General features: G+C 46.2%; 1 protein-coding gene across 1 annotated transcript in view; it reads right to left on the reverse strand.

Moving 5' to 3' along the window:
- The window catches only part of MEGF11 (multiple EGF like domains 11), a 307,153-nt gene that overhangs the window by 16,402 nt on the left and 271,770 nt on the right, over window positions 1–18,981 (reverse strand). The window contains exons 16-17 of the mRNA XM_063314383.1: window positions 16,609–16,737; window positions 15,030–15,260 (exon numbers count right to left, since the gene is read on the reverse strand). Of these exons, the coding sequence (XP_063170453.1) occupies window positions 15,030–15,260; window positions 16,609–16,737 (360 nt within the window). The remainder of the gene's footprint in view (window positions 1–15,029; window positions 15,261–16,608; window positions 16,738–18,981) is intronic.

The raw sequence follows: 18,981 nt of genomic DNA on the forward strand, positions 1-18,981 counted from the left end.
TTGTTCATGAGGCGGCAACAAAATACATCCCAAAGAAAGAGAAAACCAAGAAGGCAAAATGGCTGTCTGCTGAGACACTAGAAGTAGTCCAAGAAAGAAGGAAAGCAAAAGGCAACAGTGATAGGGGGAGATATGCCCAATTAAATGCAAAATTCCAGAGGTTAGCCAGAAGAGATAAGGAATTATTTTTTAACAAGCAATTCGCGGAAGTGGAAGAAGACAATAGAATAGGAAGGACAAGAGACCTCTTCCAGAAAATTAGAAACATTGGAGGTAAATTCCAGGCCAAAATGGGTATGATCAAAAACAAAGATGGCAAGGACCTAACAGAAGAAGAAGAGATCAAGAAAAGGTGGCAAGAATATACAGAAGACCTGTATAGGAAGGATAACAATATCGGGGATAGCTTTGACGGTGTGGTCAGTGAGCTAGAGCCAGACATCCTGAAGAGTGAGGTTGAGTGGGCCTTAAGAAGCATTGCTAATAAGAAGGCAGCAGGAGATGATGGCATCCCAGCTGAACTGTTCAAAATCTTGCAAGATGATGCTGTCAAGGTAATGCATGCTATATGCCAGCAAATTTGGAAAAAACAAGAATGGCCATCAGATTGGAAAAAATCAACTTATATCCCCATACCAAAAAAGGGGAACACTAAAGAATGTTCAAACTATCGAACAGTGGCACTCATTTCACATGCCAGTAAGGTAATGTTCAAGATCCTGCAAGGTAGGCTTCAGCAGTTCATGGAGCGAGAATTGCCAGATGTACAAGCTGGGTTTAGAAAAGGCAGAGGAACTAGGGACCAAATTGCCAATATCCGATGGATAATGGAAAAAGCCAGGGAGTTTCAGAAAAACATCTATTTCTGTTTTATTGACTATTCTAAAGCCCTTGACTGTGTGGACCATAACAAATTGTGGCAAGTTCTTAGTGGTATGGGGATACCAAGTCATCTTGTCTGCCTCCTGAAGAATCTGTATAACGACCAAGTAGCAACAGTAAGAACAGACCATGGAACAATGGACTGGTTTAAGATTGGGAAAGGAGTACGGCAGGGCTGTATACTCTCACCCTACCTATTCAACTTGTACGCAGAACACATCATGCGACGTGCTGGGCTTGAGGAATCCAAGGCTGGAGTTAAAATCGCTGGAAGAAACATTAACAATCTCAGATATGCAGATGATACCACTTTGACGGCTGAAAGTGAAGAGGAACTGAGGAGCCTTATGATGAAGGTGAAAGAAGAAAGTGCAAAAGCTGGCTTGCAGCTAAACCTCAAAAAAACCAAGATTATGGCAACCAGCTTGATTGATAACTGGCAAATAGAGGGAGAAAATGTAGAAGCAGTGAAAGACTTTGTATTTCTAGGTGCGAAGATTACTGCAGATGCTGACTGCAGTCAGGAAATCAGAAGATGCTTAATCCTTGGGAGAAGAGCAATGACAAATCTCGATAAAATAGTTAAGAGCAGAGACATCACACTGACAACAAAGGTCCGCATAGTTAAAGCAATGGTGTTCCCTGTAGTAACATATGGCTGCGAGAGCTGGACCATAAGGAAGGCTGAGAGAAGGAAGATCGATGCTTTGGAACTGTGGTGTTGGAGGAAAATTCTGAGGGTGCCTTGGACTGCAAGAAGATCAAACCAGTCCATCCTCCAGGAAATAAAGCCAGACTGCTCGCTTGAGGGAACAATATTAAAGGCAAAACTGAAATACTTTGGCCACATAATGAGAAGACAGGACACCCTGGAGAAGATGCTGATGCTAGGGAGAGTGGAGGGCAAAAGGAAGAGAGGCCGACCAAGGGCAAGATGGATGGATGATACTCTAGAGGTGACGGACCCGTCCCTGGGGGAGCTGGGGGTGTTGACGACCGACAGGAAGCTCTGGTGTGGGCTGGTCCATGAGGTCATGAAGAGTCGGAAGCGACTAAACGAATAAACAACAACTGGCATGAATGCAGAAAGCAACTGTGCATTGTATTTTGAAGTTTCTAGACCTGGCAACGGCAAATGGTGGAGGAGCATTAAACGTAATCCTTATGTAGCAAGGAGAGAATCCCTGTCTTCCTATTAGTGTGATTTCAGACAAAGGAGAAAAAAAAAGCAGGGAAGTGCAAGATGTTTGTTCACCTGCCACTCCCTGCAGCTGTGTGCCTCCGTGTGAATGTGTCTAATATCCACTGTCAAACTAGGGGAAGGGTCAGATGGGTGGCTGTGGGTGCTGGGTGTCCCTCCTCTCTGTATGATGTTGGCTGAATGAGATGTATAAAATTAAACTACGCAATTTGCACTTGGTATGAAAAAATACTACAGAATTCAGGTCTTAGCAGAGCCCAATTTACGTTAATAAACAGATTGTAACAAGTAAGGCAGAACAGGATATCCTCTGGGTGGCCAGAGAGACCTACTTAATTTTTTTTTTGATGGGGGGGGGTGGAAATGAGGAGAACCATGAAGCTGAAGCTGGAATTTCTGTCTTTTTCCTGGATGTTTGCTAGGATAGTTTTTTTAGATTGGGGATCTTTGCTATTCTGAAAACTATGCTAAGTTACTTGAGGGAGCTTTCATGCTTTCTCCACCTCAAAATGATGAAAAGCCATGCTTTTTTGGAAAGATGGTTTTGGGGGAGGGGGGTTTGGCAATCATGGTTAGAAAGACCTCAAGATCTCAAGGGGAGACGATGGTTGCAACCATATGATTGGAACCCCACCCTTAAAAGCAGTTGTGGTTGTTATTAAATTTAGAAATTCCCTAACGTTGATTAAGTACAGTAAAGAAAATAAGGCAAAATAAGATTGCCTCAGGTTTTTAATCTAATAGACATCGTAAAGAGGAAAAAAGAGTTTTTTAACTCCCCCATTGATTCCTCAAGCCTCAATCACCTCCCCTGATCTGGACAAGTTTTTCAAGTGCAGAAGAAAACCAGGGCGAACTCAGTGGCAAAACCTTGTTGATCTGGGGGAAGGGACCCTGTCTCCACACCACCCACCCGGATATGGTTGCGTCAGAATACATCTCCTTCTTATTCATGCAAGACCACAACGCCACCATGAAAATTCCTCAGCCAGAAAAGCTAGTCAGCAGGAGGAAAAGAACAATAACTCCTACAGGCAAATGAGGGAGTGATCTTGCCCGATAGATAAATATCCAGCTGCAAAGATGATTTCAGAGTCCTCTGGGCATTTGTAGTCCCCAACCTTGGTTGCTTCTAAAGAAGGTGTCTTATGAGGTGATGCGTCACTATAGATATTCCGCAAATTGACCAAGAACTTCATTGCTTCATGCTCTGCATGGGGAGCAGGGAAGTCCACACAGCACGGTCAAAAAAGTCAAGATGGGGGCTGTGACAGTGCAATCAAGCTCCACCTGTTTTTGATATTCCTAACAGGAAGCCTCGGGGCAAATGAGAAATGTTTGCCTTCTGCCTCTTTTAACAGCAGAAAAATTCAGTTTCAGAGAAACTGCACTACAAACCTATCCTTTCTCCAAAACCTGATTTTATTTTCTTGCATTCCAGGTAAAAAGTAAAGTCTTCTCAAGGCCACATGCAATACTTTTGTTGAGCATGGACATTCCACACAGAGAGAAGAGAACAAGGTCAGAGCTGCAACAAAACGGTGCTGCGTATCTCCCCATCTCTTGACAGAGATGCTCCTGGTCCAGCCAGCCATGCCAAAAATGGCATTCCACCTCCCCACACCTTTGTTTTTGTTTACCAGCTGGCTTGGCCTCCTGTGGTTAGCGAGGAGAACACCTCAGCCTCCTCAGGCTGTCATTTCAGGGCTTCGTCACACCTCTGCAAACCCCACAGGGTGTCCTGAGAGCTCTTTTTGCCATGGCCTCATTTTGGATCCCGCTGCCCTGCACTGCCAGCATTGGCTGGGAAGGGAACTGGTAGAATGCAGGTGGGTGCTGCTTCTTACCCAACCCAGGAGAAGGGAAGACGTTGCACTCATGGTTAACTTTATCCCCTGGGGATTAGAAATCCAGGAGCCCAAAGTTGGAGGATCCTTCCTGAAGTCCATGCAACAAGTACAAAGGCCTGCAAGAGAGGGCTGTGGTGGGTGGAGATAGAATAAGGCTGAATCAGAGGCCCCTTCCCTCCCTCCCACAAACACACCTACTTGTTCCCTTTGCAATTCTGGAAACTCATGCAACTTTACAGCGGTCTCCATGGTCATGGGTCACTGTCTGGCCTCGGATGGGTCAGGACCACCAGCTTGGATTTAGCAACAGAGACATGCCAAGGTGCTCCTGCATTTCACGCTAGAGCCAGTATTCTCTTTCTCCCGTCCTCTCCTCCACAGCCCCCGTGACTTCCTCTGAAAACTCCTGCCTGAAACCGATCAGATATGAGCTTGGAGGTAGGAAGATGTGAATGGAAGAGAAATGCACGCTGTTTCACAGGCTTGGTCAGCCAGGGAAATCAGGCATCTCTCTGTAGAGCAGGTGGAATGAACCGCCATGCTCTTCCAGCAGGAGCACAGCTGATGCGCCCTTCTTTATCTTCGAGGCGCCACTTCTGCACATAAGAACATTCATTTCAAATACCTGATCCAGCAGGTTGATTCTGCCCCATCATCTTCTTCTAAAACCCTGCCACAAAGGCACTGAAGGCACTGGATGGATTTGCACGCAGACCGAACCCTAACTCAAGTTAACAAAGCACAGTAGCTGTCTTCGTGGACCACGTGATGGCCAAGCAAATAAATGATATCATGGCTTCATACAACTTGCTAAGACGATGGTTGGGATCAGAGTAAAGTACCCAATCCATTTTAGCCTAGTGTAAGCCAGGGCGTCCATTGGGTATGTTAAAAATGTCAAGATGGTGGCCATGATGGTGTGATTGAAACTCTGTCCATTTTTATGAGTACATAAAAAATATGTAAAGCTTTGATCGTACCATTGCAGCCATTATTTTAACTTTTATTTACCATACCCTGCAGGCACCCTTGTAGTCCAGTATGTTCTGTACATACAGCCACACAGTCTCCTAAATTCTCTCTTTTGATATCTGTGCTTTTGAAAAACAAGCATCAATTCTGCTCAGCTTCAGAAGTCCCTGAGATACAACCCAATAATGGGGCTGTTTTAGCTGACGGGCAATTAAAATGGAAAGCAGAAACAAAATAAAATGAAATATAAGCATTATGATGAGAGAGGACCCAAACACCACTCACTACAATACCTTTAAATCAAAAGCAAGATTTCAGGCTAATTAGTGGGGCCTCTTGAACAAAATGAACCTTTCTGATGTCCCCAGGATGAAAGAAAACATAGCAAGAAGATGGATGCATAATCCTGCTTCTCAGGATGAGCAGATGAGTGGATCTTAAGGGGGGAGGCAACAGACTCACTCGCACCAAAGCATCTTCTCCTGCAGGTCATCAAATTGGCAATGAAATATAAGGTGATAGTCTGTTACTTCTCTACCACAGCCCTTTAGATACATGAGGACCAAACTAACAGACATTCAGGTTCTCCTAGAAGTACACAGTGATGTCAGTTTATGAATTGGTGCCTGAATTGGCTTTAATTTCCTCCAACCCTTTTCTCTCTCTTTTTTTCCTCTTTATTATGCCTGTTAGATTAAAAACTTGAGGCAATCGTATTTTGCTTTATTCTCTTTACTGTACTTAATCAATGTTAGGGAATTTCTAAATTTAATAATAATAAAATATTAATAAATGCTTCATATGACTAGAACCAGCAATCAGGAGCAATTCATAGATAAATGAGATTGACTGATTATGTGCCATCAAGTCAGTGTTGACTCTTAGTGGCCACAGAGATCAGATAAATAAATAGATAAATGTTAAGATTTATAATAATATTTAGAATAATAATGTGTCAACTGTTATCAAATCCTTGTTGTTGTTGTTTATTCGTTTAGTCGCTTCCGACTCTTCGTGACTTCATGGACCAGCCCACGCCAGAGCTTCCTGTCGGTCGTCAATACCCCCAGCTCCCCCAGGGACGAGTCCGTCACCTCTAGAATATCATCCCTCCACCTTGCCCTTGGTCGGCCCCTCTTCCTTTTGCCCTCCACTCTCCCTACCACCAGCACCTTCTCCAGGGTATCCTGTCTTCTCATTATATGGCCAAAGTATTTCAGTTTTGCCTTTAATATCGTTCCCTCAAGTGAGCAGTCTGGCTTTTTTTCCTGGAGTATGGACTGGTTTGATCTTCTTGCAGTCCAAGGCACTCTCAGAATTTTCCTCCAGCACCACAGTTCAAAAGCATCGATCTTCCTTCTCTCAGCCTTCCTTATGGTCCAGCTCTCGCAGCCATATGTTACTACGGGGAACACCATTGCTTTAACTATGCGGGCCTTTGTTGTCAGTGTGATGTCTCTGCTCTTAACTATTTTATCGAGATTTGTCATTGCTCTTCTCCTAAGGATTAAGCGTCTTCTGATTTCCTGACTGCAGTCAGCATCTGCAGTAATCTTCGCACCTAGAAATACAAAGTCTTTCACTGCTTCTACATTTTCTCCCTCTATTTGCCAGTTATCAATCAAGCTGGTTGCCATAATCTTGGTTTTTTTGAGGTTTAGCTGCAAGCCAGCTTTTGCACTTTCTTCTTTCACCTTCATCATAAGGCTCCTCAGTTCTATCAAATCCTTACTGTTGTTATTTTATTTCTATATTGTTCTTCCTCCTGAAGGAGCTGATATTTATTATCTGCAAGAACACAGTATATACAATCTTAAATAAAACCATTGTAATAAAATCAACTCATGGAGAAAATCTATCTATGTGGTCACCAGGAGTCAACACCAACTTGATGGCACATAATCAATCAATCAATCAATCAAATAAATCAACAATCCATTGAAATCAAAAAGAAATAAGACATGTTAAAGGTTTTATTCTAAACAAAGAAACATAATACAACAGCCATCTATTTGAGAACTTTTAGACTTCCTGTCTCACCAAATGTGAGGCTGAACTGACATGACGTCCATCATCTAGAAGAAAGGGGCATGGTGGGGTGCTCAGCAGAACGCCCCTTAATAAATGGGGCTCTGTTCCTAGGAAGGCTCTACATTGCCAATCCCACGGTGACTTGAGCCAAACAGTCAGATCATCAGCAGGGCCTCCCCATTTGATCTTAGTCTCTGGATTGAATAGTATAAGGAATGGCTGGCCACGGGAGGCTTTAATTTAATTTTAACACCTAAAATACGGCCTGGAGAAACCAGTGCTGTGTTTTCAAGGGACGGGCATGTGGACTGTTTTTCAAAGGCAGCTCTACTTTAGATGCACTGCAGAATTCAATAATGAAATGATCAGGGTGCAGATCACTCAGGTGAGGTTACCTCAACCCAGGTTGCACCAGGCACAGGTTATCCTTGCTGCTGGAGCCACCTAGGTCTCCCGAACCACAGGGCCGTTCCTTCCTCACATGAAAATATTAAATGTAGAATTCAGCTTCCTGATTGTCTTCTCTTTTTCGTTGGGGGTCAGAAAAAGTAAGCGTCTGGTCCTTATGGAGAAGATATGCTTGGAAGTACACATAGTCCTCACTTAACAACCATTCATTTAGTGATGGTTTGGATTTACAATGGTGCTGAAAAAATCGACTTACAACCTCTCCTCACACTTATGACAGTTGCAGCGTCCCCATGGTCATGTGATCACGATTTGGGTGCTTGGCAACCCGTTCGCATTTATGACCATCACAGCATCCCTGTGGTCACATGTTCACCATTTTCTATCTTCCCAGCCAGCTTCTGGCAAGCAAAACCAATGGGAAACTGTGTTTGCTTAACAACCACGTGATTCGCTTAACATCTATGGTGATTCACTTAACAGCCACTGCAAAAAAGGTTGTAAAATTGGGTTGGATTCGCTTAATGACCACTCTGCTTAGCAACCACAATTCTGATCCCAATTGTAGTTGTTAAGTGAGAACTACCTGTACTGGAAGTGCCAATAAAAACAACAATGGCAGAGGCTGAATAAAGTTTCCAGGCATGGCGTGGCTGCTTTCCACATCCTGCAGCACCGTTTCCTCCAGGAGAACCCACACGAACAGCAGCAGCATCGGCATTATCACCCCTTCCAGAATGAACTCTGCCTGAGAGGAACATTACTATGAAACGTGGGTCGTGGCAGATAGCGTTTTCTTGGCACAGAACCTTTTGCAAAGTGAAATATGGTGAGAGAGACATCCCCCCACCCCGGGACCACAGAGAAAAGCAGATGAAGTGCCCAGGAAAAGCAAATCTCTGCGGAGCTGAGTCCCAACAGAAAGGCGCTGTTAATCAGCCAAGTGTTTTCCCCTTCCCTTGGCCAAAATCCATTCCGCTGCGGATAACAAGGTCAGCTTTTCAAAGCATGCCGGCCCCTCTACTTTAATGATTATTTGCTGTCAATCAACCACGATCGAAATAGCAACACTCTGTCCGAAAGAATAAAGCCGACTCAATTTAGCGATTTAGCTACTTGCAGACTTGACCAGTTCAGCTACAAAGGGAAAGCAAGTAACTTTTAAAAGCCACCACAAGAAGGAAATGAAGCACACCCTTGTTTATCTTGCAGTAATTAAAGGCTTAATTTAGAAGCCTTCACCAATGAAATAAAAACGTCGGCAGCCGAGCAGGAAAATTCAGTGGCACGGTGCTTCCTTTGGTGATTGCTAACTTCTGGGCTAAAGACAGGAATAATACATAGGTGTGAGAAAGCAGGGCCTGCCACAAGCACTTCACAACGCAGTGGGAGAGTTCACAAGTGTTCTTTCTAGTGACTCAAAGGCCACATCCACACAGCATCCTTGCCCTGGATTGAAAACATCCTGCTGCTTCCTCATGCTGGTGCCTATGTCCCACATCTATTGATATGGTCAATTGACTAATCAATAAAGGTATATAAATAATAGATAGGTAGGTAGGTAGGTAGGTAGGTAGGTAGGTAGATAATGTCTCACATCAGCCGGCTGAAGAGGCAGCTGAAAGGCAACTTTAGGGGCTCCATGCTGGAAGTGGGTTACCTCTCTTATCCCAGCTCAGGACCTTCCATATGGACAATCCATGAAGCAGGAGGCTCTGGAGGAGCAGAGATGTGCTGGGACCCAAGTCTGCTTTGGGCCCCCCTCCATCTGGTCCCTGGGCTCTGCAGCGCCACTATGGCTGTGAGGGAGACTGGGGTCCCTAGGGTCTGAAGCCATCCCCACCCCTTTTAAAATGGGCTGGTTAACCAGTCAGCCTAGAGCAGTGTTTCTCAACCTTGGCAACTTTAAGATGTGTGGACTTCAACTCCCAGAATTCCCCAGCCAGCGTTGTTGGCTGGGGAATTCTGGGAGCTGAAGTCCACACATCTTAAAGTTGTCATGGTTGAGAAACGCTGACCTAGAGATCGCAAGTTCTAAAACTGGTTAGCCTTCGTCTTGGCTTCGTGGGGCTTCCTCACTGAAGGTTTTCAAGCCAAGGTTCGACAGCCATTTTTCTGGGGTGGTCTGAGGATTCCTGCCCTGGGTGCGAGTTGGACTAGAAGACCTCCGGGGTTCCTTCCAACTTGAGGATTCTAGGATTCAAGCAGGTAGGCCAATAGCAAGCAAAATAAATCAAGCCCATTGCCTCGCCTAGACGGTACTCCCTCCTCCTGCATATGCAACCAGGGTGCCTCTTCCTCTTCTTTGGGGTACATGAGCATATTTGCTTTTGCTGCTACAATTTTCTCTCCCCCCAGCTGGGCTAGTACCCACCCATCCTTGTCCGAACCCAAACCAATGCTAACTGGAAGTAGGAATGGAGTGAGAAAGGGATGCACAGTCTACATAAGAGGAATTTTGCCCCGGTGGGGGGATATTGAGTTGTTTAAAAACTATGAGCATATCTTTGGCTTTTTTCTCCCCAGGGTCTCAATTTGGCTTCTGTCTTGTCACAGCCAGGGCCACTGAGCCACGTATCAGACAGAACAGCACGAAAATAGTGCCTGCTCAAATTCTGGCAGCTTCACAAAGCTTTCTTGGCACCAATTCGGAAGTGGATTGCTGTTCTCTTCTTCTGGGACTTTTTTCCTTTAAAAATTTTGACTAACCTGCAGTGGTGGGCTTCCCTGTGGTCTCCCAGCCAAGAATTAAACAAGTCTGATCCAGCTTAGCCTTTCAAGACGAACTAAGGTTGGTTAGGTGCTGCCACCTAGCTGGGCAAAGGGGGTAGTACAATATATACTGTTTGGTAGTACATATACATTTGGATTTCCTGCAAAAGACCGGACAGCCGTTTCTCCAGAATGGTAGGAGGATTCCTGCAGTGGGCAGGAGGTTGGACTAGAAGACCTCGAAGATCCCTTCTAACCCTAGGATTCAAGTATTCTATGTGCCCAGAAGGGCGACAGGCCACGCCTATCAAAACAAGCTTAATTCTGAACAGCTGGAATGATGGGGCAGGGCTCAGATATCTATTTTCTCACCCTGATGGTGCAACTACATGCAACTCACTCCCATCTGCCCTGAGTTCATCTGTATGACCATTTACACAAGTTGACAAATCAGGTTTTATTCACTGACATGAAATGCAGGGAGATCCAGGACAAACTAAAGGAGATACTTTTTCACGCAGTGCCTATTTTGTGGGATTGGGTCAAAGCAACCAGTATGGATGGTTTTTAAAGCAGTCTGGAGAGGATCATGGAGGATTGGGCTATCGATGGCTACTAACAGGGGTGTCTGCAGAGCATGGGTAAAAACACCAAGATGGTGGCCACCCATGGTGTGATGAAAGTTCTGTCTGTCGCACGTAAAATAAACACTGAGTTTTGATCATACCATCATGGTTCCACCTTGACTTTTTTGATCATCCCTTGTGGACCCTAACCCTTGGTGCTGGAGTACCATCTCCTGAACTGTTCTTAGGAGCCTTCAGTACTGGTTCTTTGGAAGCGACAATGGAAAGGGCTTCCTGCCCTCCAGTCCAGGTTTGTGAAGTTCCCATCTTGACCCTGGGAGAGTCCTGAATGCTGGACCAGATGGGCTGAAGGTAGGATCTAGCAAGGTTGAAGGCAGAGACATGCCTGCGTGACGCACGTTCCACTCCTGTTGAACATGTGCAATGAGATCACGCCTAAGTAAATAGGGGTGGAGCTGCCATCAACCGTGCTTTCATCATTTAGAGGGAAAAAAATTGAAATATTGCTCTGGGCAGGTTCTTCTTACATTCTTAAGTAAGCTGGGGAATTCTGGGAGTTGAAGTCCACACATCTTAAAGTTGCTGGGCTGAGAAACACTGTCTTAAGTTCGATGGACATTGGAAAGAAAAAAATGCTGCATTCTGAAGACCCATCTTCCCTGACGGCCTGGCTTTTGGGGAAGGGAGGGGAAGGGCTGCGGTGCACATGGGTATTGCTGAGCTTCTTGCAATATCCCAGACTGCTTGTCGCCATGGCCAAGTTTGTCAGTTGCTGATAGAGATTTGTTTTAGGAGTCTTTCCACACCTCTGCTACCATGGAGGAGAACATCACAGCCTCTGTTCTAATATCCCGGTGACCTTTAGAGAGCAGAATTGGCAGCTGGGAAGAAACCTATTTACAGCTGAGTTGGCATTGCACATTTATTCTCCTTACCTGGAAATCCATGCCCCTCTCACTTTGGGGACCCAGATTTTCCCTTCATGAACCAGCCTCTGCCTAGCAAATAATTAAGGAAGATTTACTCTGCTCACCAAAGCAAGAGTAAAATGTTCCGGCTGGCCTGCTCTGCTCTGGTTGCCAACAGACATTAAATACAACCCATAGAGCTGCTTCCAATGCAAAGATCTGCTGTCCTAGTCCATAAAGAGGAGAAACCTCGTGGGGCATTAGCAAGTACCCTTGAAAACAGGCCAAGTGCAGATGCAAGGACCAGGCATCGGAGGAAGCTGCTTTTAACTTGGCACAAGGAAAAGACGATCCATCTGAGGCTGATTCTTGAGGCGTGCTGAGCCGGCTGAAATGGGTTAACTTCCTTGCTTGGCTTTTGTGCTCTGCTTCTTAATTTGATTGGTTTCTCTTTGGCCTGGAAAACCCATTAACGGATACAGCTGGGATGTTCTTATAGGAAATAACGGGGGTGCTACCTATTTAAAATGGGCTTCATCTGTGTCCCCATTCTTGGGGAGATATAGGATACGAAGGTGAAAACTGCAATGAATGGAAGAAAGATTGCAAGGAATCTCTCTGAAGGTTGTGTTTTGTGGTGAAGCCTGTGATTTGCTAATGCAGGAGTGGGTAACATTTTCAGACCGTGGGATGCGCAAGTCCTTCACATGAACCTGTCCCAAGGACAAAGCTGCAAAAAACAGGTGGGGCCAGACTTTCACTGTGCAATTACTCTGCCTTATGTGTGGACAAAGTGAACAGTATTATACAGTGCCATTTCTTTGCTAAGCACTTTTTTTTTAATTCGTTCAATCATGTCTGATTTTCGGAGACTGCCTGGACAAGTCCCTGCAGTTTTCTTGGCAAGGTTTTTCAGAAGTGGCTTACCATTGCCTCCTTCCCAGGGCTGAGAGAGAGTGACTGGCCCAAGGTCACCAGCTGGTTTCATGCCTAAGGCAGGACTAGAACTCTCAGTCTCCCGGTCTCTAGCCTGGTGCCTTAACCATGACACTAACCTGGCTCTCCCGCTGAGAGACACATGACCATTTAAGAATGCCAGAGAATTTTCTAACAAATATAAAATAGCCACAATAAATGCAGTTTCATATTAGGGGAACTAATATACAGGGGAACATAATTATTCAGTATTAGGTAAAGGTAAAGGTTCCCCTTGACATTAAGTCCAGTCGTGTCCGACTCTAGGGGGCGGTGCTCATCTCCATTTCAAAGCCGAAGAGCCGGCGTTTGTCCGTAGACACTTCCTCCGTGGTCATGTGGCCGGCATGACTACACGGAACGCTGTTACCTGCCCGCTGAAGCGGTGCCTATTAATCTACTCACATTTGCATGTTTTCGAACTGCTAGGTTGGCAGGAGCTGGGACTAGCAACGGGAGCTCACCCCGTCACGCGGATTTGAACCACTGACCTTCCGATTGGCAAGCTCAGCAGCTTGGCGGTTTAACCCACAGCGCCACCGCATCCCTATTCAATATTAGGGGAACTAATAATTCAAATCCCCTCTTTAAAAAGGGGTTTGCTGCCTGACATTGGTCAAAAAGCCACTATGGCAACCATTTTGACTTCTTTTTTACTGTCTTGACCACCCCCTGTGAGCCCCCTGCCCGCAAAGTTGCTGTTGTGAGGATAAAAATAAAATGCGACCTCATGCGTGGCACCAAAGTATGGAAACATGAAGAAGGAAGGAAAACCAATCAACAGTAATAAACTGAAATAGTCAGATAAAGGAGCAGCGTGAAAATCATACACTGGAGGGAAACCTCAGGTTTGGGCTATCAGAAAGGCACGTAGGTAAAGAAAGGTAAAGATGCCCTCAAGTCAAGCCATGCTACGTTTCTTGGCCAAGCCGGAAGTGCCTTGCAGTGGCTTCCTCCAAGGTGAAATTCACCTTCCCAGGCTGGTCTCGGCCTTGGGATGTCCTATCCCAAAACAAACCCTGCTTTCAGATCTGTCAGGAAGGTCCAGGTCTCCTGTTTTCCAGCCTCAGGGGGAAAGGGTTCTGCCACAGGGCAATGTCGTGACTGGGAAGACTTCATTCCATTTCCATCAAATTGAAATTAAACACAGGCAACTGATCCTCCTCAGTCATACATTTTATACATTTCACTTCTGCCCATACAGATGAAACAACTTTTGGAGGTCTCAAAGGGGAACCGTAGAGGCATTTTGCTCTGTTCTTGAGAAAAGAGACAGGAGAGGAAAAATGGTTGCTCGGTCCTGGGAAAGTGGAAAGCGTGGGAAAGGGACTCAGAACAGCCCTGCCTTAACCTTGCTATACTTAAAAAGAGGCAATAAAGATTTTGGATAGGGTTTCAGGACCTTTTTAATATGGCCTAGAACAATAAAATAGCATTCCTGGAATCCTGGCATTGTCAGGTCAGTTTGACCAGGCCTGCCTTGAAGGACTGATAGGCACCTAAGGCATTTGAAGACCGCAAGCTGCAATCGTTAGTGGTTTCCTGCTTCTTGGGTGATCTGAGAGCATGGGAGGCTCATGCACAAGGAGGACCCTGCCTCTGAGCCTGTCCATGCTCTTGAGTTCACCAGAAATGAACCGAGCCGGTACAGATCTTGAAGCATCAAGCAGCAGCCCGTTAGCCTTAAAGGCCAGGATTAATTCTGCTCTCTGAACCACCTTCCAAACAGGGCAGGTAACTGGGACACCTTTTGGGGAAGTTGGGTGGGGTAACAAGGCAGAGGTGGGTGGCCATGCCACACATCAGCAGGCCAGGATTTTCTGCTTCCTCCTTGCTCTGGACTGGAAGAAAGTTTGATGTTTCACAGTGTGAAGCTTATTTTAGGTTTTGCAGATTCTTATCAGAAAATGGCTAAAAACTGCAGCTGATTTGGGGGAACTGTGCTTAAGGGGAAGTCCAGAGCCACAAAAATACAGAAAGGAGGATTGGGGTCTTTTTGTTTTTTTAAAGAGGTCCTCAGATTGTCCACTTTTGCTTTAGAGAACCCAGCTGGAAGTAACCAAGGCACAGATGCTGGGGATGGGGAGGATCACCTCCAGGGCCCCGGTTTCCACAGGGACTAGGGCAACCTGTGCCCAAGGAGCCTAAAATTGCTGTCCCAAGACCATCTCTAAACCGCCAACGTGCAACTCTAAGTAAAGGAAGAAGGAATCCCTTCTAGAGAATGTTGAATGTGCAAGGGGAGCATGGATCTGCCATGGAGAATTCTGACCCCCTTGCCTCGACCAGACCAAACCTTGGAAAACGGCTGTTGCAATCAGCAAGGAATGCGTTGGGGATTATTTATTTTGCTCCTCTGTTGTCCCAGCTCATGCACATTTCCAAGCCAAGATTCAGGGGGACAAAATTAGCCAGGGCCGCAGGGAAAAGCAGCCCTTGTTTCCCAGCGAAAACGCTTCCCCTCCCCTTTAGCCGACGCCGTTCCCATCCCAAGACCCCTTACCGGAGAGAGAGTAATCGGTGTTGGTCATCCGCATGGCTGGGGTGTACGAGACGCTCGGCATGTCGTGCCCCTTCTTCTGCTTACGTCGATACCACACAAACAGTGCCAGCAAAACCATAATAATTAGCAGGAGGATAATAATTCCAGAGATTGCTCCCACTGAATGCCTCTCAGATCCAAGAGCTGGGCTAATTTTAGTATAGGGATTTAATTCTTCCATCATGAGAGCCGCTGTTAAAAATAATTCACAATGCACCATTAAATTAAGTGGCGGAGGCCAGGTTGCAAGAAAGGGCCAGCTATTACAGGGCTGTCGATATTCAACCTTTCTACCAGCTCGTCTGAAGCATGTCGCCAAACTCCAGTTCCCAGTCCCTCCAGTCCCAGAGGGACGCTGGGAGATGTGGTGAGGCAACATCTGGAGGGCTACTTTTTGTGCCCCCGTGCCAGTTGGAAGGAAACATTAGCTAGCCGGGAGAAATGGACTTCCTCTTGTTTAACGATTTTACAGGTAGTCCTCACTTAATGACTACTCGTTTAGTGACAGTTTGGACTTAGGATGGTGCTAAAAAAAAACAACTTACAACTGGTTCTCCCACTTATGACCAACGCAGCATCCTCCCAGTCACCTGATTACAATTTGGGTGCTTGACAACCAGTTTGCATTTACAACCATTGCAGCATCCTGCAGTCACATGATTGCCATTTTTGACCTTCCCAGTCAGCTTCTGGCAAGCAAAATCAGTGGGGAACTGTGTGATTCACTTAACGACCATGCGATTTGGTTAATGACCACGGTGATTCGCTTAACGAATGCTGCAAAAAAGGTTGTTTTTTGTGGGTCGGATTCACTTAATGACCGATTTGCTTAGCAACTGAAATTCTGGTCCCAATTGTGGTCATTAAGCAAGGACTACCTGTACAGGGTGTCTCTCTGCCCCATATGCCGGCCTGTTCATGTTCATTACAACCGGGGGGAACAGCGCTATGCAGATGGCCTCTCCTGGTGATTCTGGGAAAATCTGCCTTATCCACTGAAATGCAAGGGGACAGGAGGGTCCACAGAGAGGTGGTCAAAAAAGTCAAGATGGGGGTCACAACTGTGAACCAAAGCCCTGGCCTTTTCTACCTGCATTGCGCACAGTCATGGCCCCCGTGTTGAGTTTTTTGATCCCCCTTCAGGCATCCTTCAAGGAGATATTTGGGAGAGAAGGAATGCCCCCAACTGCAGAATGATGTACGATGGCCCCTGAATTGGACTGTTTTATTATTCTCTAGAGCAAATGCCTTCCCTTGATCCATGGCGATGTCTCTGCCTCCACCACTGGGCCACCCCTGCTGGAACCTGAGCATTTCAGCTTTCATTCGAAAGCCTCCAGTTTCTAGTTTTCACGGGAAAAGTTGAGCAAAAGCCACATAGTCTGCAAACCCTCCCCTTCACCCCTCCCCTGTGAATTTTTTCCAGGCTGCAACTGCCCGCAGATTCTGGTTTTCCAGGGAGGTCTTTGAGCTGTTCTGGAGGAGCTGAAGGCTCCACCGAAAAGGAAAGGCGCAGGGGACGGAGGAGGAGTTGCCTCACCTTGATCGCACCTGATTCCTTTGAACCCGGGGCTGCAGTAACAGGTACCTGTAACATAGTCACAGGTGGCGTTATTCATGCATTCGCAGAGCTGCTGGCAACCGTAACCAAACGTTCCTTGTGGACACTCTGAAAATTCAAGGTGAAAAAGTGTCTGGAGAGAACAGCCTTCCGCCATCACAGTTACCTGAGTCATTTTTGCAACAGAGGACCTTCTGAATTGGTTCTCCTCACTCTGGAAGGGAAGACAGGTTGCCTGAAGAAATCAGGAGAAGCTAAGGGGAAAACTCCAGGAAAACTACACAGCCTCCCTCTTGGACAGTATTTTTCAACCTCGGCAACTTTAAGATGGGGGGACTTCTACTCCCAGAATTCCCCAGCCAGCCATGCTGGCTGGGGAATTCTGGGAGTTGAAGTCCACGCATTGTCAAGCTGCGAAGGTTGGGAAACACTGCTCTAGGGCATGGGGGGACGGGCTGCAAATGTTCCAAGTTTGCCTCTTTTTCATGCGTGTAGATGTGTGCGCATTTGGAATTTGAAGGCTGCAAAGGCAGAGTAGGAGCATACTTCCTCTCCTTCTGAAAACAAAGGCAAAGCACTTACTGCTTAAAGCAGCGTTTCTCAGCCTTGGCAACTTGAAGATGGGTAGACTTCGACTCCCAGAATTCCCCAGCCAGTGATGCCGAGGTTGAGAAACACTGGCTTAATGTGAGGAGCCTGCTGTCCAGTTTTGATGACTGGGCCTTTGAGGATAATATGTAACACTAAACATGAAACATTTGCAAGAACTTCTGGAAAAAGCTAAAAGTTGCTCCCGAGTCTTTAGGAGAATATATTTCTCCAGGGGTTTGGGTCCTGCAGCCTTGAGCGAGACAAGCAAGACAGGTCCTTGCTTAAAGGAGAGTCTTCTCCAGGGACCCTCAGAACTGACGCCAGCCCTGAGGCCGTCACAGCTTTATGTTTCGCTCTGCCCCTCCCGCCCTCTCCAGACTGCCAACATTTGGTTCCCCATATTTCTATCAGTGAGAACATGATTGAATGGCCAGTGACAAAATTTATTCATACAATTACCGTGATGGTAACAATAAATCTGGCAACAGCTTATTGGGTTTCTTTGGGCAACATTCAATAAGAAATGAAAAGGCAGGCTGTAAACCAGCTGGTGACTCTGCTACTCTAGTGGGAAAGAAAGTTTTGGGGACACACCCAAGCTCTCTGCACTTCCGCTTCATCCTAAGGCTTTGCAGATAACATCAAGATGCGAATCTCCTGGCTCTATCAGGGTCTGGCCTGCAGAAGGGGTCCAAAGTCAGTTCCAGGAACAACCTGCTCCCCTTCCAAAAAGCCAGAATCAGAGTGACATGGGGAGGGAAGATACTCTGATGCCCCTCCAAGGGCAGAATGTTCTTTTCTATTATCAATGGCTGGGAACTCAAGCAGGGCCCAACCTTTTCCTTCCCCATTGAGGACCTCAGACCTGGGTTACTTGCATAACCCCTTATCTCCAGTTGACTCTGCCCATCCCACAGGATCTGCAGGGCCACCCTGTGAAATGTTATCGTCTGGGGGGAGCCAGGAGGTATGTCTTGCCCCGTGGAACAGTTTATCTCCAAGACTCAAATAGTCCCGACCCTGTTGGACTTTCTTAAGGTCTTGAAGACCTTGGTTTTCCTTCAGGCAATGGGCGTTGGATGAGCCTGTCTGTAACGGTTGGTAATGGATGGACACAGGGTGGTCCTCGATCATGTCATGCTTTCTTTTCTATTGCTCTTTAGCTTGCTGATAGTGTATTTGGTTTTAATCCCATGTAGCTCCCCAGAATCTCACTTTGCAAGTTGGGGAAGCACATACAATAAAATGAAATAAAAACAAAATAAACAACTGTTGGGATTGGGCTGATGCAAGACAGACTCAAAAGCGGGCTCTCTTTCTGAGCCAATTTTCTTTTCTATGCCTGGCAGGAAGGGGGATCTCCTACCAGGCCACCCAACATTTCATAAATCTTTTATGTTGACCAAAAAGTTTCTTTGGGTTGGACTGCAAACAAGACAAATGGGGGAATGGAGGGTGTTTGAGAAAGAAGCTGCCAGGATCTTAGGATAGCAACAAGGAAGGAAGGAAGGAAGGAAGGAAGGAAGGAAGGAAGGAAGGAAGGAAGGAAGGAAGGAAGGGAAGGAGGGAGGGAGGGAGGGAGGGAGGGAGGGAAAGGAAAGGAAAGGAAAGGAAAGGAGAGGAAGAGGAAGAGGAAGAGGAAGAGGAAGAGGAAGAGGGAGGGAAAGGAGAGGGGAAGGAAGGAAGGAAGGAAGGGAGGGAGGGGAAGAGGAAGAGGAAGAGGAAGAGAGAAGGGAAGGGAGGGAGGAAGGAAGGAGTAGA

This window comes from Candoia aspera, chromosome 13 (assembly GCF_035149785.1).
Source record: "Candoia aspera isolate rCanAsp1 chromosome 13, rCanAsp1.hap2, whole genome shotgun sequence".
Taxonomy (NCBI): domain Eukaryota; kingdom Metazoa; phylum Chordata; class Lepidosauria; order Squamata; family Boidae; genus Candoia; species Candoia aspera.